Below are 23,597 nucleotides of genomic sequence, written 5' to 3' on the forward strand. Positions count from 1 at the left end.
GCAGGGAGCCACACCACACCATCCTCATATAAAGAGCAGAGAGGCTACTGTTTGCTCCATTTGATAAGGACGTTGCTTGCCAACCTGGAGCCAAAAGAGTAATACTTTTCTTTTATATTTTTCAAAGTTGTTTTACATTTTGTTTTCCATTTCAAATGCAGAGATACAGAGATTGCATTCAGATATTGTAATTTTTAAAGTGCTATTCCTTTTATGGAATATGTTGTTTTGAGTCCCAAAAGTAAGACCCCTGGCAGACATAGCTCCCTCTCCACTATCTTTAATTACCGTATAAACCACTAGTAATTAGAGGGTAGTTAAAATAATGGCACCATCAACTGGCTAACATTCAGGTCCTGGGCATCTTAAAAATTAACATTAAAAACTATTAGACTGTAGGGGCCACTGGACTTACGTTTTATTTTACTATAAGAGAGTCACACAGCCCTCCCCTTTTGCAATTAACATTTGGTTGCAGACCAAATGGTTATGTTTGATCACTCATTATTAAGTTCTGAAAAACAGGAAGCCAGATGCAGGCCCAGGAGCAGATACACAGATACAATAGATAAGACAATCACAGGGGTTGTGTAAGATGTAATGAGACCCTTCTATTTTGCATATAGGGTTTGTGAAGCTGTGGATTCAGGAGGACACGCTGAAGATTTAAAAACCCACTCTTTGCTAGCTGAGGGAAGAATCCTGTGTTAACTAGTAGCCCCCTTCCACCCACCCCTAACTTTGGTCTACTGTCTTCAGATCCCCTAAGCGATGATTGTGACTCTCCTCCACCTCTCAGGGACATCCATTTCAGGCATCTCTCTTTGCTGTGTTCTGAGGTTGCATTTTAAGGTCTTTCTCACCTCCCTTTTGTTACCTGAACAATAAGTAACCCAGGTAGTTAGTTATAAACTCAAAGGGAACAAGAGCCTGGTTGATAATTTATAGCAGCATCTCAAATTTAAATGGAAAGTAAATATCAAGTTGTTAGCATTAAAAGAAAGCCCAATCCTGAGAACTGGGAAGGCAACATTGGGGTGGGGTGGGGTCCTTCTCAGTGTTCCATCTGTAATGATCTTTTTGCCTAGATGTTCTCCTTACCCCCTCTTTGAATGTCCTCTTTTGTTCTTTGTTCTCCACACTCCCTTTCCCCCCATTTCCTTTCTCTCACTGGGCAATATGGCACTGCTTAAAGTCCGTTTCTTAGTGCAGACCTTTGATCCCCTTTAAAATCTTATTTGGAATTTCTGCATTGGACCAAAGATGGACCTGGAAACTTAAGACCATCACTACCACCATTCCTGATCTTTGACCCTTGAAGCTACAACTGTGCTAATTTCAGTGAATAAATGGGACCTGGAAGGGACAGAAAGGAAGAAAGGTAAGAATTGTACCCAAATCATTTTGATTCTGTTGAATTTGGCCCTGCTTGGCTCAGGCTGGCCTATGTACCCACTGAAGCAATAGAAGTGATGTTGCAATTCCACTTCAGGGCCCCAAAAGCAATTGTCACCCTCAGCAAAAAAAAAAAAAGACTATGAGGAGAAAAACAATTGGGATATTTTTTTGTCCTTGCTTCTCCCTAAAAAAAATATGCACCCCTCCCCAAAAAAATTCTGTCCCCCCTCAAAATTATTGTAACTTTAATTTCCCTCTTGAAATCCTCTGTGTCTACTCCTGAGGGAAATTGCCGGACATTTCCTTTAGTGATAACACTGTTAACGCTGAGAGAGTTTTCCTTGGTGATCTTAAGCACTCCATTTTAATTCCCCACATCTAGAAGTTAAACCTAAAAACCATACTGATTAGAAAATGCATGTGTGATAAAATGGCTGTTTCTTATTTCTCAGTGGATTTCAGAGCTTCTGCTGTCAAAAAAATTCTTTTGATATTGACCCTCCCTAGTAATGAACCCCTGCACATTGTGTTTTAGGGTGCATACGAGGGCCTCACCCTTGAACATCCCCAATTCTCTCTTGTGGCTGCACATTACAGGGAAGATCAAATGGATGAATAATTCTTGTCTTCTGTTACTGAGCTTCTGGTAACCTCCCCCCCCCCAATAAATCTTGGAGGAACACCATTTGAAAACCCTTGCTAAAGCAGATTAGCAACATTCATAGGGGAAAGAGTTGGTTCTCCATTGAAACTAAAGTCATTTTCACCCGTCACAATGCTTTAATGCCACACCAGAGGTTAGCTTTATGCCCCCCACCAATGAAATGTTGGCCTCTCTCCTTTCTCCACCTATACAATAACCACGCAAAAAAGTAAAAGTTTGATTGCTGCTCCATGGTCCTCCCTGTGAACACGATGGCACGACTTTGTTACACCCACCTGGGACTAGCTTTCCTTTCCTTTGCGGAGAAAAACACTCATGTTCTGATTGGGGGAGGGAGGAGTGAGGAACTTGCAAAACCTATTCTGATACTTTCAGCATTATCAGTTTGCTTTCTAGGCCAAAGTCCAAACAGTTTCTGTGGACTGAATGAACTAACATTATGGGACTGCGCACATGTTTACTCCCTTTCTGCCCATAGAATACAATGTAGTTAGCTGCAGAATATAAAAGCTCCTAGTTGTAATCTTGAGGCAACTATATTGTGAGGTAAAGCAATAGTCAGTGGATTTGGGTTGTGAGCAGAAAAATGGAAAGGAAACCTGAGAGTGCTTCTGTCCTTTTTTGCAAGTTGTTTGTTTCAGTGGGTCTTGTGCATAAGAACTTTCTGTTGGACTCTGCTAGTTCTAAGAACCATAATTTGTTTAATATGTTCCCACCAAATTATGTGAATCTCAAAGATACAAAGAGATTTGTTATTCTTGTTATTATTATTTATTAATTAAAATAGATAAAAATAATGAATCTACAAAATGCGAGTACTCTCCAGTGTGGCTGGTTCTCAAGTTCCATGTGTCACAGTGGTGGCAGTTTGCATTTTGGCACATGGGTTATTTGCCTTGGATTTGATGATGTGGGGAAGTGGGCCTTTCCCTGCCTCTCCAGAGCACTGTGGGGCACTTGTGCACCTTCTGGGATTTCTCCGTTTTTTCGCTGATCTTTCACAAACTTACTTTGTTGCAAAGTTGTGAGAAAAATCACAGTAAAGGATGGAGGGCTGCTACATGGTAGGGAATGTTTGCATTTTCCTACCCATGTGGCAGCCATTTTTCCTGCTTCTGTCCCTTCAGCAGCCATTTTTTTCCCCACCATGGGGAAAGTCACATATTATATCAATATAATGTTATAACAATCTGTGTTGTAACAGCTCTGTGAACTGCCAGCTTTTGTTTTTAAAAAGTAATTCTCTAGCCCCTTTCTTGGTAGCAATATGCCTTTCTCTTTATAACTTCACAACTTCACAACAAAAGAGGCTGAAGACTGACTTTTAAAAAATGAAAGCTGGGAATCCAGAGTACGCGATGACACAGATTATTACAATGTTCTGTCAATATCATATTTAATTACCATTTTTAAAAAACACAGAAACTGCAGCTCAACCTGCCATGTGGAAGCCCCACTGCTGCTGCGGTGTATCGGATGCAACAATAGCAACAGGGAAACCACGTAAGCTTGTCCCCATGTGAAAACCGCCATAGTCTCTATAAACTGGGGCTTCTCTCATAAAGAGAAAAATATACACATGATCTGCCTAAAAGCTTTCAGTTGAAAATAATTAACATGCAATGTCCTTGAGAATGGTAGGAAAAGAGTGGATTAGATCGACCACTCTGTTATCACAAAGTTTTCATGTCTTTGAACACATAGCTCTTTAAGATTTGATCATACAGACAAATGCTTTCCTGCTTGTGAATTAAAGGCACAAGTAAGTAATAGAAACTTTTAAAGGGTTTCAGAGATCACTGTCTGTTTACTGGGAGCTGGGGACTGAGAAACTATTCCATTGGGAAGGAAATGTATAAGCATAGGAAGAATTTTGAGGCTGAATTCTTGGGATAGGGTTGCTGGAATGCTCTAGTGTGAAGGAAGGGAAGATGGTAAAGAGATTAGCACCAGAATGGACAAAAATCAAGTTTCTTGCAGAATTAATGAGATTATTTTTCTTTTTGGACTGCAAAAGTTGCTGGATAGTATTCTGTACCCTCTAGAAAAGGGATACTAGAGCCCTGAGTGGATGATCACACTGCTATGTTCCCTCCTTTAGAACTAATCTGCACTGACACACTAGTGCTAATTCTAGTGGAGTAGCCATGTTAGTCTGTTGTAGCAAAATAATACAAAGTCCAGTGGCATTTTAAAGACTAACTACATTTATTCCAGTATGAGTTTTCATTAACCAGACCTCAGCTTATACTGAAATATAAGTTGTTAGTATTTAAGGTGCCACTGGACTTCTGTTTTGTTATACTAGTGCTAAACAGTCCAGGCAGATAGGGGAGAAATAACAAAGAAAATGTGTACATCTAGTCTGGTGTAGTGCCTAAAGAGAGTGAGTTGTGAGCTGGTTAATCTCTGGTTCAGATCTCACATTATGCCAAAAATTCAGTAAGTGCTCCCCCACAACAATAGGGGGATAATAATACTAACTTACCTTACAGTGTTTTTCAAAGGATTACTGAGATAACATACATGAAGCGCTTTGAACTCTCAAAAAGTACTATATAAATTTTAAGTATTACTTTTATGTATTTTCCAGGATTAATTTAAAACACCTTTTTTGCACATATTAGAAATGGAAACATGTGAACCCATCCAGGCTAAATACCGAGTAGAGTGAGAGATCAGTGTGAATGCACCCGCCCATTGCTCCTTTTCCAAAGCTCATCTTCCCTTTCCCTGTTTCCTTTTCCATCCACATCCATTTCAAGAGAGGAAAGCCGAATTATGTGTTCTCCTGACTCTTGTGGCTTCCTCTGAGAAGAGAGGCCTGATAAATAGTCAGAAGTTAATGATCAAAAAGCTTATCGGAGCCGTTTCAAATATAAATTTATAAGACAAAAGAGAAATAATAAAGCCACTGGATAATTAGTAACCAGACAAGTCCTGAGGCTGTAGAACTCAAACTGACCCCAAGAGCTCGACACAGAGTTGGGGAGATGTGAAGCGGAAGATGGGGAGATGAGACTGCATCAAAGGAAGGCATACTGGTAAAAGGGGAAGTTTTGAAGATGAACATTAAGAGAGAGAAAGGAGAAGAGGAAGATGATTTGTGGGAGAAGAGGTCAAAAAGGAAGCAACGAAGAAGACAAAGTACTGGTGGAATGATGAGGGCTCTCTTCTTCCACTTCCAGGTAAGAGTTATTATTATTATTACTATTATTATTTATTTATAGTCCACCTTTCTCACTGAGGTCCAAGACGCTTTACACACTGCAAGTAAATACAATATAATCAATAGCCAGGACATTCACAGCTGTTATTGCATCCCCTGTGGTGTGATCTTGTTCTGAAGCTTTTACCAATACAGCTGTTTTATGTTGCTGAAGAGTATCTCGATTGTGGAATATGGATTTTTTTTGGTTTAAGTTTAATTTAGGGGTATCACAGTGAGTGTAGAATGTTTCCAGCATTAACACACTGTGGCCACCGGCTGTTGCCTCCATGGGCTGTTTGTTGGGAACCAGTGCCATTCTAAACGTAGTTATGTGCTTCGAAGGCCACTGAGATCAGTGGCCTCAGAAGAATATAACTCTGCTTGGGATTTCACTATAAGTAACCTTTAGCCTGGTCTGCAAGGGCGCTTCTTATAGTCTTGCCTCTCCCCTTTCAGAGAATGAAACCCTGCGTAAATTTTCATCCAGTTATACAGAGGCCCGCCAACTGAAACTATAATGTTCTGAAATTTAGGATAAGCCTTGAATTTAAAATTAGGCTTGTATTAGAGAGCTAATTTTTAAATGAACTATAGCTTGTAAAGACAACGGAAAGGGAGAAGAAAGAAACCATAATATTATACAATACATTCCATAATAATAAGGTAAAAGGAAACACCTGAAATCACAGATGTTTTCTAACAATCAAAAGGTTCGATACAGAAATCTTTAGGAAACCTAAATAAAATACAGTCAAGTTTAATCTAGCTGCCATTTCCCAATATATGAAAGAATGGTGAAGAAGTGATCAAACATGCCCTGAAGGTTTGTGTGAAATTTCCAGGGCTTCAAAATACTGGGGTGGCTAGTGTGAGATCTGTAATCCGTATCTGTTGGTAGTAATAGCAAGATAGTTTGGAGTTATTCAAGATGGTGAGCAAAGGTTGTGTGTTTATACAGCCCCTTGAACAGAAAAGGTGCTTTGATCTCCAGCTAATGTCCTTGTTTTCTTTTTCAATAAAAATAAATGTATTTATGTTGTTTGGGGGGGGGGTGCTTTCTCCCATTCTGTGATTTTATAAACTATGGGAAGATGGCTCTGAAAGCTTCTTGGTTCTATGTGGCTTCTCTCCTCCACCCACTCCCCTACATTTTTGAAATGGTAGCCCAAAGAGGGAGATGTTTATAGAGAGAATTTCAAACTTCTTCCCCGCTTTAAAGAAACACTTCTTTTCTGGGTAAGACCTTGTAGCATATACTTGAAATATTATTTGCCAGCAAGGGTTATCATTATTATTTTAAAATCCTATCAAAGAGACATGGAATGCCACAAGTTGGGTGCTGCTAACCGTCTGAAACTCTTAGATCAGCTGTGAAACTCATGTGTCTAGATACAAGGCTGAGAGTAGAGAGAAAGCAGAGAGAAAAAGAGAAGGCTGGAGATGTCCTTACTGTAATAATCTCTCCACCACTGCTTTTTGATGAGCAGCCTCCTCTGGGTTGAGATTTTCCAGTTCCTTCATTATTGGAGGAGTAAAGTCTTCTCCATCATCAGATGTTTCATCTTCAGACATCCTAGACTCCCCCATTCCATTGGGAAGAACAGGGATTTCTGCACAGGTTTCCTCTTTGTCCGTTTGGGCAGTGCTGGTGAGCCCTTGGCTCTCATTGTAGGGGTCTGCCTCACTCAGGGCTTTGATAAGAGTCTCCTTGCTTAGCCCTGATTCCAGCAGTGCACCCAGTAGTTCCACCTGAAGATGAGTAAGTTTTGAGACCATGGTCCCTTTCCTCCTTTCTCTTTCTTCTAATACGCAAGCTGTACCGTCTCTGCTGCAAGCTCCTTTTTTTTTTTTTTTGCTACACCATGATTCTGAAATCGCGCAGCCAACAGTTGGTGGATCCCGCCTTTACAACCCCCCCAAATCCAAGACACAAAATTAGCTGCTTCAGACCCCCCACAACTGTCCTCAGTCAGAACTGATAAAGGGACCCTCGCATATCTGTTTACATTGGAGCAATGCAAATTCTCCAAGGTTCATATTTATCTGTGTGCTTAGGCAAGTTACTGAACTTTGGACTTCGGCATTGCAGCAGCAGTTCACAAAGTACGCAGGGAGAAGCAGGGGGGAGGAAAGATTGGGTAAAAGACGAGAGAAGAAGAGAAAATGGAGAGTTGGAGGAGACAGGCAAGAGCTGAAGTAGTACTGGTCATCTTGTACACTTTGAAGATGATATTAAGTTGGCAAGAGTTTGTTATGGCTTGGTGAGAAGCTTAGCAGCCTCTTCAAGAAACGTAAGTCATATTTCCTTCAGGGATGTGGGTTGACACTTACAGGGTTGTTCTAAGATATTGGTACCCAAAGTGAGACATTAAAATGTCACTCTCCTTCTCTCAGCAGTTGGGGAGTAGCTGTGGCTCAATGGTAGAACATCTACTTGGCATGCAGAAGGTCCCTGGTTCAATTCTTGGCATCTCCAACTAGACAAACCTGGTAGCAGGTGATGTGAAAGGCTTCTGCCTAAGATCTAGGGGAGTTGCTGCACTTCTGAATTGATGACAATTACTTTGAAGCAGGGTGAAGGGTTTCTGTTAGTTATTACAGGCACACAATACACCTTTGTCCCCAGAAAATTTTGAAGCTTTTAACATTTTCTTTAGATAAGATTCACGTATTGCTAAGTGCCGTATTTAAAATACTTTTATAAGGTGGACAGTGAGCCTGAAACATTGAAGGAAGAGCAAGATTAATGTCTTTGACTTGAGAGTATGTGTATGTTTGTATACATGCAGAACATATGTGAAATGCTTTATTTTATTTATTTATTTATTCATTTATTTATTTATTTATTTATTTCATTTATACCCCTTTTCTCCCCAATGGGAACTTAAAGAGGCATACGTCACTTTCCTGTCCTCCATTTTATCTTCATAACAATCCTGTGAGGTAGGTTAGGCTGAGAATGTGTGACTGGCAAAACTGGAATTACAACCAGGTGAGGGAGGGAACGGTTGTTTGGGTTTTTTAAATCAGTTAATATTTCTCAAGGTGTGTTTTTTTCCTGTTAACAATAAACAAAAAGAGTATACAAACTGATTTCCATTGGGAAGAGATTATGAGCAGGGAGGATGTGAATGTGGGATGGGAAAAAGGGAAAGGGGAGCTGCAGGTTAAGGGTTAAGTTAGGCACCCTTGGGTTGGTCATTTTCCCGTACATATGTCTTTGTTTACCTTGTTCTCCCCGCTCCCCCTAGACATCTGTCTTTGCTGTAGCTTTGTAAGTCCAGACATCTCTGAGTGATACATATGGTCTCCCAATGGTAAAGCTGCTCTTAGAAAAATTGCCAGTGTTTTCAAAGCACCTGCTTCCCTCCAGAAACCTGCTCTCTTTGAACAGTCCCAGACCATATGAACTCCTGTCCCTTCCAAATGCCTGCACCTCCAGAGCTGAGGTGATGGTTTCAGCCTTTCCCAATACAGTCAGCCAGGAAGGGAGAGGAGGGGGCTCAACATGTAACATTCTCTTTGTTCTCTAATTGTCCTTAGTTTCAAATTGAGAGAGGTGTCTATAGATGGAAGTGTATATTTTTAATAGAGTGTTTTCCACATAAGGGACAGGCTTGTGTGGGTTTCCCTGTTGCTACTGTGGTTGCTGTTACACTGCAGAGGCAATGGGATTTCCACATGAGTAGTTTCCATGCATTTTCCCTACTCCAGTCCTCTGTGTGGCAGCCATTCCCCAATCAGCAATTGTCAGATTGTTATAACATTTCTGTCTGTCAGGTACTCTGAATTTCCAGCTTTCATTTTAAATTAAATCTCTAACCCTTTTTGCTATGGAGATATAAGGAGAAAGGCATTTCACTGCATTGCAAGGGGCTAGATATTTATTTTTTTACAAATAAAAACTGGGAATTCAGAGTACCTTGTAGAGAGTATAACATTATAATGTTATAACTATGACAACTGCTGATTTAAAAACAACAACACTCTGGTGGCAGGAGGAATTGTCACTGGGGGGTGGGTGGGCTATAGCAGGGAAAGATAACACTGATGTACATGGGATGAGGGAGGTCTGGACTTTCCCATCCACATGGGCTTTACTGGGATCTTTCCCAAAATGTCATAGCAAAGCATGTTTGGGAAAAATCTCAGAAAAGACAGGGAAAACCTGGGTGGAGCACTGAAGCACTATGATGCTGTGAGGAAGCGCGGGGGGGGGGGGAGCCATTTAACCCTGGCAAACAATGCAGATGTAAGTGTACCAGACTTCTTTCCCTGTTCCCAGTAGTCTGCCTTGTTAGTTCCCTAACAGTGAAATCCTAAGCTGAGTTACTCCAGTCTAAGCTTATTAAAATCAATGGGCTTAGACGGGAGTAACTCTGCTTAGGATTTCACTGTAAGTATGAATGTTGTGGGCAGGGCTGGTTCACCGTGTTTTGCCACCCCGAGCAAAGCAAGCCACACCCTTTGCCACCTCCAGTAAATTCACTGAAGCATTCTCATCTCCCATCGTCTCTCATGGAACAACAAACTGCTAAAATAAAACAATACCGGGAGATACTTTTTAATAAAAAGAACTATATGTTTATCATCAGGCTTCATCATCATCCATATCTGGATGTTCTGTCTCTTCCTTTCTCCTCATGATTTGGTTCAGGAGAAGAGGGGAAGGGATAAGAAGGGAGAAAGTCTTTGTTGAGTCATTTCTGTTCACCTGTTTCTGGAAGATCCTAGATCTCTTCAGGAATAGCCAAGCAGGAACGAAATGATTTTTAAAAAGAGCCTTTTGATCAATAACACACAAACTTGCCGCCATTACAGTGCCTCAAGAAGTCGCTTGTATTTGTTTGGGTGAAAAACTGGGCCTGGAATATGGGGTGTGTTGCAAATACTTTCAGTAAGCCTATAATCTCTAGGCACCACACACTTTCTTCTATTTCTTTTTTTAGGAGACCTGTAGCCTGCTATGTGACCTCAAACAAAGGCCTTGCCAGCAGCCCAGAGCATTTCTTCAGTTTGAACTGGCCCACCACTGAAGCGAAAAGGGTCTTGCTGTTTGGTGTAGATGGTTAATCATTCAGGGGTAAAGTATTATCTCCATCTAGCTTTCTGAGGGTTATACTGAAGTGAGAATGTATAGGGCAAATATTTGATATTGTTATATCATACGCTGCTTGGTATCAGTTGGTGGGGGACCATCTCTGATGACGGACTGTTAGAACTGTTTGTTCCTTTAAGAAGAGTGAAGCTTTAGTCTTTGTAGAGCAGTGAAGCTCAGTTAGAAACTCCCTTATTGCATTAAGTCTCTCCAAGATTAAGCACTGAATAACTTTTTTAAAAAGTTATCCAAGTTTTCTGCAAAGGCCAGCTATTGACAGCACTGATTGGGTAGTAGTTCTGCTGTCTCAAGAACATCTACACCACCATTATTCTGGGCAATTTTTCAACTTTTAAAACAGTTGTGATTTTTTTTAAACCACTGAACATATAAGTAGACAAATGTACATATGCTGCTGCCTGTATTTGGGACTCCTCCTCCCCTGTGACTTGGATGTGATCCAGGCCCCATCTGGATAAAGCTGGAGTGGCTGTTGTTCCTGAATGACATTATTTTTAGCTCAAGAGACACTGACATTACCAACAGTGGCTGTTCCAGATGGGAGGGGTAAACATGTTATGTTGCACCTTTTGCTCCCTCCTGGCTTGTTTCCATTTGTCCTGCCTGTATTTGGAATCTCTCCTCCTTGGTTCACCAGTGATTAAAGTTGCCAGCCTCCAGGTGAGATCTCCACAGAATTACAACTGATCTCCAGACTAAAGAAATCAGTTCCCTTGGAGATAATGGCTGCTGTGGAGGATGGTTTCCCCAATATCAGCCATCTTTTTCTTTCTAGTTATTCTCTCCCCAGTGAGAATAAGGTAAAATGAGATGCCAAGTGCCATGTGTCCTATATTTCTGAAGCCATTAATAATGTGTTTGGAGGAGTGCCTGTAGAAAGGAACTTAAGAGGCAGCAATTGGTTATTTATGGGGAACTGCCAAGTAGGGTGATGAGCGTCAAGATGGCCAAATAAAGAGAAGTGGAGGACATTGGACATCCTGTAGATGGGGGAACTGTTGGTGTATCTTGTCATGGGAAGATTAGCACCTAATGAAAGTGAAACTTAATGGGATTCACCAGCCTCTGCAGGGGCAAGGGATCAATTAGAAGGGTCTGCTCCACAAACTCCTTGCCAAGGGACTTCTGGGAACTTCATAGGGAATTATCAGCTTATTGGACAGGTTCTCCACTTGAGACTATAGTTGACATCTGGAAATGAGTTGTAGATATGATTAGGAGAGGGGCTTTTGAAGCAATGTGTTAATTCAAGATTGCCCCCTGTCCATTCATTAGGAAACTATTGGAAATAGTTGGGATGATGGCTAGAACAAAAATGGCAGAAGACCTAATGTGAGTGGAGCCTACTTGAAGGCCTATTTCATGATGGCAAAGAAAATGTACTTCTCTGTCAACATAGAGTTTGCAGAGTGTTGTCCAGCAGAGTTGTTCTGAGAAGTTAAAAAGTTGACTCCTTAACAGGAACCTATGGAACCATGGGAAGCCCTTTGTGACTAGAAGAGTCAAAAGATTGCAGGTAAAATAATTCACATCAGATCTAACTTGAATGCCACGTTGGAAGTTATTTATGTACCAGAAATCCTTGAGGCTGCCAAATCACTATTGCATGGATGCGTTTCAGCTAATTTAATCTGAAGATGCAGACCTAAGAATGCCATAATAGGCTGGCCAAGATGATGTCTGCTAGCAGCTTTAAAAGAAGTGGTTGATGGGTCTCTTTTGGAAAAAAAAATGAATCCAGCTGATCTCAATTTACATAGCTCACACTATCAAATCTACCAATTGGAGGTAAGGTGATTGAGAAGGTGGTAGCTGGACAGCTCCAGGCAATCCTGGATTGAACTGATTATCTAGATCTATCTCAGCCTAGCTTTATGCTGGGTTTTGCAATGAGAACAGCCTTTGCCACCTTGATGGAGTACAGGACAACTGTGACTCTACTAGTTCTCCTAGATCTGGTGGTGGCCTTTGATATCATTGACCAAAATATGATGTATTTTTGCAATTTTATATCTTCTGTTTACCACTTTGGAACCTGGGTATAAAGCATGATAAAAATCTGTAATTTTTTTTAAGAGACAGAAAGCTTGTTTGAAGTATAGAGAGGAAGAACAAGATTGACAGCAGGCTCAGCATTCAGCCTGTGGACTTTACATCTGTTATGCAAATAGCATAGCTGGAAGGAGGCCAAGCTACACTAGGCGTGAGGAATCCACTGTTCTTTGCGTGTCATGTCTGTCTTCACCTTTTTATTCTTCCTTCTAACCATCTCCAGAGTAATCTATATGTGGAGAGTGGCAAGATAATTTGAGAGTCCTAATGAGTCCTGCCCCAGAAGGCTTTAAAAGCAGGTGAGTAATACATATGAATAATTGTTGTCTCAAGTACACAAAGCCAAGGAATGTTGCCATATCCAATTCTGCCTCTACTCTTTATGGGACAGTGCACATGATTACTTATTCCATTGTAAAAATGCCGCTTAGGCTCCTCTTGTTTGCTGCTCACTGCACCTTGGGTTTCTACTCTCACCTATTGACCACAGTTGGCTCACTCTGATTACAGTTAGTTATACAACCAGTTTTCAGGGACAGAGAAAGGGCTTGCACTTAGACTCCAAACGTCCTTAATTCCTGGCATGTGACGATTCTGAATATTTTGAGTTTTCTTATTAATTAATCATGTTACAGGAATTAATCCTAGCCCATGGGAAACTTGATTTTAGAGCTAAGCCCTACTCAAATTAAGCCCCTAGGCTGTGCTTTCTAGCAAAAACAGATGGTGGCCATGGTTACTTTAGGAAGGATCAACACACTTGTGTTGTCCCTCTGGACCCAGCACCTGAGTCAGCCATGGTCAGCCAGTTGCACCCAAGTATGCTTTTACAGCACTGATAAAATTTGAACCCATTTGGCCCTAATAGGTGGGGAATCCCTATGGTGGTTAGTAGCCTTGCTGCTTTTCATCACAACTCCAGTTGCAGGTTCTCCAGCAGCAACCCAGAATAGCTAATATGTTTATTTCACTCTGCCTCCTTATTAGGGTGTCCAAGAAGTCAGGGATTATACCTTCTGTTTTATAGCTAGCACAGGCACTAGTTTGGAAGGATCACTCTCCTAGATAACCCACCACTCAGACACATGGTGTTCTTGTATGAGCAATGAACTGTAGGATGGTGTAACTGCAACTTTGTGCAAAGCCTGTTCTTTAGCTACTGGCACAACTGATTAGATGGCTCACATGAATGGTGATTTCTTGTGAGAGCGAGCTGCCAGAAATGTCATTTGAACTTGCCCTTAAAATTTTGTGTTTTGTCTAGTCGTGGGAATATATAAGGATGTTCAGCTGATTTCCTCCCCACCACACACTGTTTAGGTAAAACCCTGGATACTCTGGCATACAGTAAAGAGCCTTTTAATGCCTTAATAATCAAATAGGACAGGAGAAGGAAATTTGGAGTTTTAAAGCAGACATTCCTACTGAGAGTTGCAGCTGCACCAGAGAACATTGTATGTGGCCAAAGGTACGTATCAAAGAAATCTCAAAGCTGAGACTTCATGTCATCTTGTGACCTTCTGGGGCTGGCGAGCTGCTCTTTATTTATGTTATAGTTTATTTATGTTATCTGCCTTAAGCTTCAGATAGGGAGATAGATTCCAGTAGGCAGCAGAGGAACAAAAATGATAGGGAGAGGTACCAAACTAAATTAGCTTTGTTTGAATTAGCTTAATTTACACAGATTCTGTGTTTTGCATATGTAAACTTGTAGAGAAATGTGTAACAACTGTGATACCAGTTGGAGCTTCTTTTGCCAATGATTAAATTGGGGGGAGGGGTGCATGCCTGTTCTTGCCTGTGCACCAACTTGTACCCATTTCTTCCCCTGCAAAAGCAAGTTATAAAGGGGATATTTTTGCCATACGTTGCTGCTTGGGCTTACTGAACTAATTGTTCTTTATTAGGGGCAGTCAGCACTAGTTTCTTTGCACTGGAAAATTCTGATAGATGGGGATGGTGGACTGTTGGATTTCTGAGGGCCCTTTCCAATAACAGCATTAAGTAGATTTTGACCTCCAAGTAGGTGAAAGCGTCAGTCTATTTTTGCACTGTGGGAAGATGACATAAAAGAGTTTAGGTGGGACTTGCCTGTGTTTTCTTCTGCATTTTTTGTTCCTTCTGTGGCGTAATTTGCCTCATATTTGATGCTTTGGGGAAGTGGGCATTTTAGGGTTCTCAGCCTCCACATGTGGCCTGGCGTTCTCCTGGAATTGCAACTGATCTCCAGAGATCAGTTTCCCTGGAGGAGATGGCACCTTTGGAGGGTGGGCTTTACGGCATCACATCCCTGCTAAGCTGCTTCCTGTCCTCAGAATCCACCTCCCTTAGGCACCATCCCCATATCTCAAGGAATTTCCAAGCTTCCAGAATTGGCAACCCTAGTTTTTTTCTGGATTCTACACGGCATTGTAGTGTATTCATGCACACTCTCCATGATGTTTACCTGGCTTCTCTCCAGTCTTCCTCAAATCTGCTTTACTCCAAAGTTTTAGAAAAGATTGCAGCAATTCCTGGATAAGTGCCATGTGGGAGAGAAAGTTTGGATTTTCCCATTCCTAACCATATGGCAGACATTTTTCCTGTGCCTGTGATTGCAATTTCCTTCCCTTTGGGTGGCTTTTTAAAAACTGGCAATAGAACATTGTTATAATGAGCTAACAATTTAGCTTCTCTGAATTCACAGTTTTATTTTTTGTTAAGTCTCTAGCCACTTTCATTGTGGAGATATAAGGGGAAAGACATATCTCTGCAACCAAAGAGGCTAAAGACTTTTATTTAAAATGAAAACTGGGAATTCAAAGAATCTGATGAACAGATTGTGTATAACAATATTAAATTACTATTTTAAAAAACTGGAGAAGGAAAACTACTAGAAAGCTGCTATGTGGAACACTTGCTGCTGCTTTCTATTAGCAGCCATAGTAGCAGTGCAAAAACTATGCAAGCCTGTCCCTGTGGGCTTCAAAGAGCTAATACTCATGTCCTATGTTGTTTTATGTAAGGATGCCAACTTCAGCAATGGGATATTCCTGGAGATTTGGGGAGTGAAGGTTAGGGAGGGCAGAGTTAGGGAATGAGTGGGAGCTCAGCAGGGATGTGATACCATAGGGTCTACTGGAGAAGCTGCCATTTCCTCCAAGGGAACTGATCTCTGTAATTCAGAGATCACTTGTAATTCTGACGGAACTTCAGGCTCGTCCTGGACATTGGCTAGCTTAACCACATGGGATTCTGTTGCAGGGGAGGGGGGCACTGAAGAAGTCAGAGGAAGCTGGATGAAACCTTTACACAAAAGAATGACACTTAAAAACTTTCTGTTCAGTCTTTTTGCGTTTAAACCTTTGGAACAGAGAATGCTGCTGCTGCTGCCTGTTAGTTACACCTACCAAGAGTTAGAAAGTGCAACATCTTTTCAAAAAGAATTCGGACCATGGTTTGACTTGCTTGTGTAAGCCATCTGGCGGGGGCCTTATGACTATGCATGCCCTCCTCCCATTTCCCCTTGCTGCTTACAGCGGTGCACTGATTTCTTTTGCCTTAAGTCCTAAAGGCAGCTCTGCCAGATGACACGGTGTCTGTGCTTACTGCTTCAACTCCATTGCTGACGTTTCGGGATGAAAGAGATGTTGCCTGGCCTGATGAAAGAAAGAAAGATCTCCAGCAGATGGAGGAGAACTCTGTGCAGACGGAGTGTCATTGGATTGCTCTTAGCCAGCCTGTTCTCTCCTACAGAGCAAGAAAACAAGCAGAATCTATTTTGTTGGTTGATAATGAAATGTCATTGATGGGCCCAAGTACAGAAGCAGCTGTGTGTTTTTGAGGACCAGGACAGTGTAGTTTTAACATACCTGAAGCCATTTCAAATAGATTTGTTTCAACTATGTTTTTAACTGTGTGTTTTATTTTTTTATAAGCCACCTTGGGCTTTGTAGAAAGGTGAGATATAAATATTTTAAATAAATCAATAGCACAGCTTTCTTCAGTATAGGTGACATGAGATATTTTAACCAGTGAATGCTTCTACATTACAACTCCCTATATTTATGTGTATCATGGTTAGGTTTTCAGTCAAGACTAAGAAAATAATGGTTTGAGGTAGTTTATCTGGTTTTGCTGTTTCTAAAGTGATAAGCACATTTTTAAAAATCAAATTCTGTTTATTGTTTTCAAAATCTCAATGATACAAATAAGTTTTTACAAGGATAAGTATCTATAAGCAAACATTACATTCAGTATATGTTTTCTAAATCATTGTACATTCATACATTCAAAGATAACATATATATAAGTCTCATTTGATCAATGATTAGATCTTACTGTATTGGATACCTATCCAATTATGTGCTGTTGTATATGAGCATGTGAAGGTGAGTGCATATATCCAGTAGTGGGGATTTTGATCATAGTCACATTTTGAGGTGATATAGAGAAATGGTATACTTTCAATTTACCATAGATTTAGATCTTTAGGTCTAGTTCTTTTGGGGATCTTTTAGGTCTTCTGGGGATTTCTTGTTGTTTCATTAGGTATTCTGGGTACCAGCTAGGTATAAAGTCTCTTAATGTTACCTGGGGGTCTATGTGTGAGAGGTTGTCTGTGATGGCAGCCATAGTGTAATTGTCCCATGATTTCTTATACCGTGGAGAGGGATCTGGAGCATTTACAATTTTCCAGCGAGTGGCAATGGCTGCTTTGGCAGCTGTTAACAGGATTGAAAACACGTACGTTCACATACCAAGCACACTGGCGAAAAATCTGTGACACACAACTAACAGAAGCTGACTGGATATCTATATGGAGACTACCCCCCCCCCCCCTCTGCAGGGACTATGTTCTCGTCTCGAGTTTATTCATGTATTCCTGCAAGACCTGGAGCTGAGCGTCGATTTCAGAGAGGTCAGCTGGCGGGTCGTCATAAAGATTTTCTGTCAGGCGAGACAGCCATGTTAAGATACACACAACCAGAAAGGCTGGGGGTCGGGGTGGGGAGGCCTCCACATACCCCATAGGACAGCCCTAGCATGGTGCCCAGTACCAACCAGGCAAGGAGACTGGCTGTGGGTGTGCCATGGCCCAACAGCAACTGGCCCGTCCTGCACCAAAGGCACGAGTTGTTTTTTGGAATCAGGCTCAAGGACACCCTCCCCGGGATAGGTGACACTGATGCCAAAGATCAACAACCTGGGAATTGTTCCCACAATACCTTGCCCCAAGGAAGCCACCCAGCATCACCCTGCTTTGCTTGGAAAGCCGCAGCCCTTGGGGCTAGGGCCTTCTCTTCACTTTGAGGTGGGCTTTCACTAGATCAGAAAATTGCTACAGGGCCTAGCACAGAAAGGAGGAAGTGCTTCTTCAATTTATCCTCCCAGGGTGAGGCTGAGAGCCAAGCTACAAGTGATGCCGTACACAGGTTGTACACTTGTCAGTTTACCTCAAGTTGTGATGGGAAATGTAGGCGTCCTGGTTTTACAGCTTGGCTCTCCATTGCAGCTGCAAGACCAGGATGCCTACATTTCCCATCAAAACTTGAGGGAAGCTGACAAGTGTCCAACCTGTGTCAGGCATCACTTGTAGCTTGGCTCAGAGTGTGTGTGACTGGCCTGAGGGCACTTCATAAGCCCCACGGCAGAGCAACCAACTTATTTGTAGCATAAGCTTTCGAGAACCACAGCTCTCCATGCATCTGATGAAGAGAGCTGTGGTTCTCGAAAGGTTATGCTACAAATAAGTTGGTTAGTCTTAAAGGTACTACTGGACTCTTTACTATTTCACATTTTGATGGTGTCTCCCTAGACAAATGTCTCAGGGACTGACAAGTTAAACTCTGAGCCAAGCTACAAGTGACACCTGACACAGGTTGGACACGCGTCAGCTTACCTCAAGTTTTGATGGGAAATGTAGGCGTCCTGGTTTTACAGCTTGGCTCTCCATTACAGCTGCAAGACCAGGATGCCTACATTTCCCATCAAAACTTGAGGGAAGCTGACAAGTGTCCAACCTGTGTCAGGTGTCACTTGTAGCTTGGCTCTAAGTTTTGCCTATATATACATAAACGTGACCAGGGTTAAGGTAACAAGCCAGGACTAATGCTAACAATGTTTCTGCATGTGCTGACCCACTCTCTTTGTACATTAAAGGTAATGGGGGAACACTGACTCAGCTTATTTAAAAATGCATCATGTAATTTGGCCCTTATCTATATATACATTTATACATACAATATGCATCATTTATATGTATGGATTAATGATGATTTATTGATAAACATGGGAAAATACATTTTATTGGAGGGAAATTTCAGGGAAGCAGAAAATGGCATGAAAATAAGAGTATTTCTACACAAGACATCTTACATGGGGATGCTCAAGTGATTTCCTGTGCAGTCTTATATTCAGGTGTACCCTGTCTCCCTAGCAGTGCACATGTATGTATCCACAATGGGAGAACAAGTGTAAGATCTTTCACTTACTGTCCCTGTGTAAGATGTCTTATGAGACTCAAAGAATCACAGGTTAGATTTTCACAAAGTGAAACTGAAACATGGAGTTTGGGGTAAAAACAACTGGCATGGAAACTTACTTTCAAGCCTGGGGATGATTTTGCTCTATCCTTGTTCTGATAGACCAATTATTTTAGAGCCAGGCTAAGATCAGCTATTGGGCTTTCCCAGAGATGGTGTTGGCACTGAATGTGGCCTATTTGGTCATGAAGATACAGTTGTGGACACCTGCTATTGATGTGTTTGTCCACTGGCTAGTACAGAGAAGTTGTGTGCCCTCCTACTTTTTCTTAAAGAATTCAACAATCCAATGAAAGTTGAGCTCTGTCAAACAGAGCATGCTTGCACACACCCTGCCAGGGCTTTTTTTCTGGGAAAAGAGGTGGTGGAACTCAGTGGGTTGCCCTTGGAGAAAATGGTCACATGGCTGGTGGCCCCGCCCCCTGATCTCCAGACAGAGGGGAGTTTAGATTGCCCTCCGCGCCGCCGAGCAGCATGGAGGGCAATCTAAACTCCCCTCTGTCTGGAGATTAGGGGGCGGGGCCACCAGCCATGTGACTATTTTCAAGAGGTTCCGGAACTCTGTTCCACCGCGTTCCAGCTGAAAAAAAGCCCTGCACCCCACTATGGAAGAGGATGCACTCCCCATTGGAGCCCCTGAATCTTCTGCAAAAGTGTAAAGGAGGAGATGTAGATACCTACCATTGCTCTTGTTCCACAATGTTCTTCTGCCTGCATGTATTAAGAAAACATTCTAATCTCTTAGCCTTGAACGATACCCAAGGGACTCTAATTAGACTACTTCAGTGTGAATGGTTTGAAAATTGCAGCCTATGACCACCACATTGTTATGATGTGTATGCATTACAGAACTCTTCAGATCTCTAGGGGAAGTTATGAAAAAGGTTAACACTGTAATTACTATTATTATCATAATGATGATAATGTGCAGAATTACTTTTTCTGTTTCACAGCGTTCATTTTTGTCTGCTTCTCAATGGACTTTTCCCATTGAAAAACATCTATAGTATACTTGTTCTCCTTGGAAGGGGGTGAATTATTATTTTTTTCTTCCACACTAAAGGCTATAATGAAAAAAATAGTGGAGAACTGGCCTGAAGTCCAAGATTTAAATTTTACACATCTCTGCTTTAGCTGGCATGTGGATGGGGGATTTCAATAACAGGTGATTATATAAACTAGCAAGAAACAGGGTACAAGTTTTAACTGGTATGGCTAATCCATAAATGTCTTTGGTAAGGCTAAGAGTTAAGGGCATGCTGATCTTTTAAAAAGCTATTTTGGTTTTTGTATGTTACTGTAATAGGAAAGTAAAATGATGAAACAGATAAGATAACATGAAATATTGCCTTTCCTTTTAACAATGAATTATAGCTTTTTATCAAATTGTATATTAATCTTCACTTCTTTCAATGTCGCGAAGTGGTATCTATATTGAGGTTTTGGTGTGTACTGAACTGTAACTGATTAATCATCTGTGCATAAGTGATTTAATTAATCAACTAAAAATTCTTGTATCATTTACAGCCCTAGGTTTAACCAATTAAAACTGAGTCCATCAGATTTGCAGCCTCCCCAAAAAATATAATTTTAAAAATCTAACATTAATCAAAAGCTAATCTAATACTTAATCAAGAGCTGGACATAGTTTTAAAAGTTAAGGAAAGCAACTATTGTTCCCAGAACTTCTACAGAAATTTCCTCAATTTTTCTCAAGCAAAAACACTACATTTCAAGTTGAAAGAATGTTTAAAAAGAGTTAAGATATTAAATACCAACAACTCAAAGGAAGTGTTGATCTCTGAGTTTCAGTGGCTCAACAGGTCAAGAACATAGGACATGAGAAGTATCCTAATGGATCAGACCAAAGGATTATCTTGTCCTGCTTTATGTCTCTTATAGTGACTAGCCAGATGCTAGCCACTGCCCTTTGGCAGGACAAGAAGGCAATAGTCACCCTGACCTGGACAGCCCAGGTGAGCCTGATCTTGTCAGACCTTAGAAGTTAAGCAGGGTTGGCCTTGGTTACTAATTGGATGGGAGACCTCCAATGAACATCAGGGTTGCAGAGGCAGGCACTGGCAAACTATCTCTGTTAATTTCTTGCCATGAAAACCCCATCAGGGGTCACCATAAGTCAGTTATGACTTGAGGGCACTCTCTACCACCAATAATGAATTCAGTCTTGACATAAGAAATCCAAACACTGCAAAAAGAAGGCAATAGTCCTCCCCTGCTTTTACTCCCAATCAGCCAATGTGTCACCCCTAAAAGTAGATGGCTACATACATTGTTTAAGCCTATTACCTTCACATTTAGTCTTCTGTAAATGCATACTATTTTAATATTAGTTCACAGTGGGATTGTGTCCACATTCCATTATAGCCCAATTACTTCCATGTTCAGAAGCAGAATGCCTCTGAATTCCAGATACTGGGTGCAAACAATGAGGAGAGACTTGTGGGGGTCTCTAAAACATCTGGCTGGCTACTGTTTGAAATCTTTAATATAGAAGGGATTTTCCTGTGCATCCATGACCATTGGTTTCACTGTGTATTGACACTTGGAATAGGATGGATAATTCTAATAATGGGTTGCCATTATTAGACAGGTACTGTCTATTAGACAGGACTGGTACCTGTGGGGGATCTGGCAACCCTAGCAGGAAGGTCTGGATTTCCCCAGTTCTGCCCACATAGCAGGCATTTTCCCTGTTCTGGTCCCTGCAGCAGCCACTCCACCCCCTGACACAAGGTGGCAAATTTGACCTTTTAAAAAAAGCACTGATTGGCATATCGATATAATGATATATCAGTATGTCAATTGCCAGTTTAAAGCAAAACTCTGAGAAGCGCCCTCCATAGTGTGTGTGTGGGGGTGGCTGCCTTGGGTATTGGGCAAGGGAAATTGGGGGAAATCTACCATCTGGAAGACCTGTTGCGGCTGTTTTGTATTAGCAGCTGCAGCAACAACGGGGCTTCTAAAATAATGTGTTGCCACCCACAACAGCCCTATATTACACATTTGATGCATCTGTCATGTTACTTATACCCAAATACAAACAAAAACATGACAAATAAGATTTTTTTTTAACAAAAGGTTTGTGATCATGCTGTGGTAGTACAGAAAGCCCAGATTCTCTCACTTTTATTTGGATAGTATTGAAAGGTTTAACTTTTATGCAAAGCATCCGATGTTGAGAAAGCTGACACAATTGACATCCAGCCAGTGGGATTGGACTACACAAATCAGCACCTGTTAGATACTTCAAAAGTGGAGAGAGCAGAGATTTGTACTGACAGCTGCCAAGTCTTTGCCCTGAAGCTAGATTATTTTAGTAGTACATTTTACATAAAGAAAAACAAATTTGTTTGTGACTTTGTTTCTGCATCTTTTGGAATTAAACAGGCAAAACTCAAAAGTCTGTTTTGTTGCAGATTTCCTCATAATTACCTGATGTTTCTCTTTCTTCAATTTTTTTCATCTTATTTTTTTAATTGTGGTTAAGTAGCCATTAATAGGATGAAAACAGAATAAAATTTATTCACATAAAAACATTTATTTGATATAATTTTTTTTGTATTTACACACAATTTGCACCAGAGGAATGAAAACAGCAATATTAAGCAAGTCCTTAGGCAGAAAGTGTATGACAAGATAGCCAGCCGTTTTGAGTGGTAGTTTTTGGATATAATTTGTATTGAAGAAGAGAGGTTTCCTTAAGGAGATCCAATATTTTCCATTATGCCAAGTATTCCAGATGGTTAAGGGGATGTATGTGTGTGTATGTGTATATATACACATCCTACGTAGTGTTAAGTACACCTAAGCTAATGGAAAGTAGTGGACCAATGTACCTGACTGCTCAAAACCAGTCTGTGCACTTTTGTGGAAACAAGGAAAGCAAGAAGTCTTTTGGCAGAGGTATAGCCAGAGTGGGGATGATAGGAACACCAGATCTGCATGCAAAATGAGTAATACAAATCAAGAGGTATAAGAGAAGGCAGTTATCACCTTGCTCAGAGAATTAATGAGGCCTAGTGGCACTGTTGCAGCTTCTCATTGGCCCTGAGTTGGCAGCCTAACAAAGCATAGCACTTTTAGCCTTGTAATACAGCTGGTAGACAGGAGGAAGTTGGAGGCTGTGACTGGAAAATAGCAACAGGTGTCTGCACAGGAGGAGCAAGAACCTGGCATTTGACTTTTAAAGATCCCCTAATATTCTTAAGTCACTCTGATGATTTGGAGTGTGCGCCTCAGGGGGAAATGTTGAATTTGGGACCTGTCCAGAGCTTACACAGCATGACACAACCTCCCAGTTGTGGAAAAGTGCTCGCCTTGATTAAGGGCCGGGCACCCAAGAAGTGCCAACTCCCCCATCCAAGCTTCCTTCTCATATTTCAAGCTGCAAAGTCATACTGAACCTACCCCAAGGTGTTTCTTGGTGACAAGATAATGAGATGCGTGGACTGCAGGCATGGCACATCCACTTTGTATGCCAGCAGTGTCTTCTGATCTAGCAAATTCAGCACTTCCAGTTTAAGGGAGGAGGTTGCAGCTTCTTGGCCTTTTGTGCACAATCTGACCCTTCCCCATCTGCTTGAGGAAGGGGAAGCAAGACATGGAACT

At 41.3% G+C, this 23,597-nt stretch overlaps 1 protein-coding gene and 1 long non-coding RNA gene across 7 annotated transcripts in view; one reads left to right on the forward strand and one right to left on the reverse strand.

Annotated features, from left to right (window-relative positions):
• HNF1A (HNF1 homeobox A) overlaps nucleotides 1-7,128 on the reverse strand; it is a 32,034-nt gene extending 24,906 nt beyond the window's left edge. For both annotated transcript variants that reach the window (XM_054996313.1, XM_054996312.1), the window contains exon 1: nucleotides 6,724-7,128. In XM_054996313.1, the coding sequence (XP_054852288.1) occupies nucleotides 6,724-7,049 (326 nt within the window). In that variant the 5' untranslated portion in view covers nucleotides 7,050-7,128. The remainder of the gene's footprint in view (nucleotides 1-6,723) is intronic.
• Nucleotides 1,027-17,874, forward strand: LOC129341234 (uncharacterized). 5 transcript variants are annotated; one of them, XR_008598112.1, is made up of 6 exons: nucleotides 1,027-1,381; nucleotides 4,656-5,250; nucleotides 10,223-10,356; nucleotides 11,854-11,908; nucleotides 12,668-12,743; nucleotides 13,765-17,874. It is a non-coding gene; the product is annotated as an uncharacterized LOC129341234 (long non-coding RNA). The 5 variants fall into 5 exon arrangements; XR_008598111.1 differs by lacking the exon at nucleotides 1,027-1,381 and having other exon boundaries at nucleotides 1,401-5,250; XR_008598113.1 differs by lacking the exon at nucleotides 1,027-1,381 and having other exon boundaries at nucleotides 1,401-5,250; nucleotides 13,827-17,874.
• The last annotated feature ends 5,723 nt before the right edge of the window (nucleotides 17,875-23,597 follow it).

Source organism: Eublepharis macularius, chromosome 13, assembly GCF_028583425.1.
Source record: "Eublepharis macularius isolate TG4126 chromosome 13, MPM_Emac_v1.0, whole genome shotgun sequence".
NCBI lineage: Eukaryota > Metazoa > Chordata > Lepidosauria > Squamata > Eublepharidae > Eublepharis > Eublepharis macularius.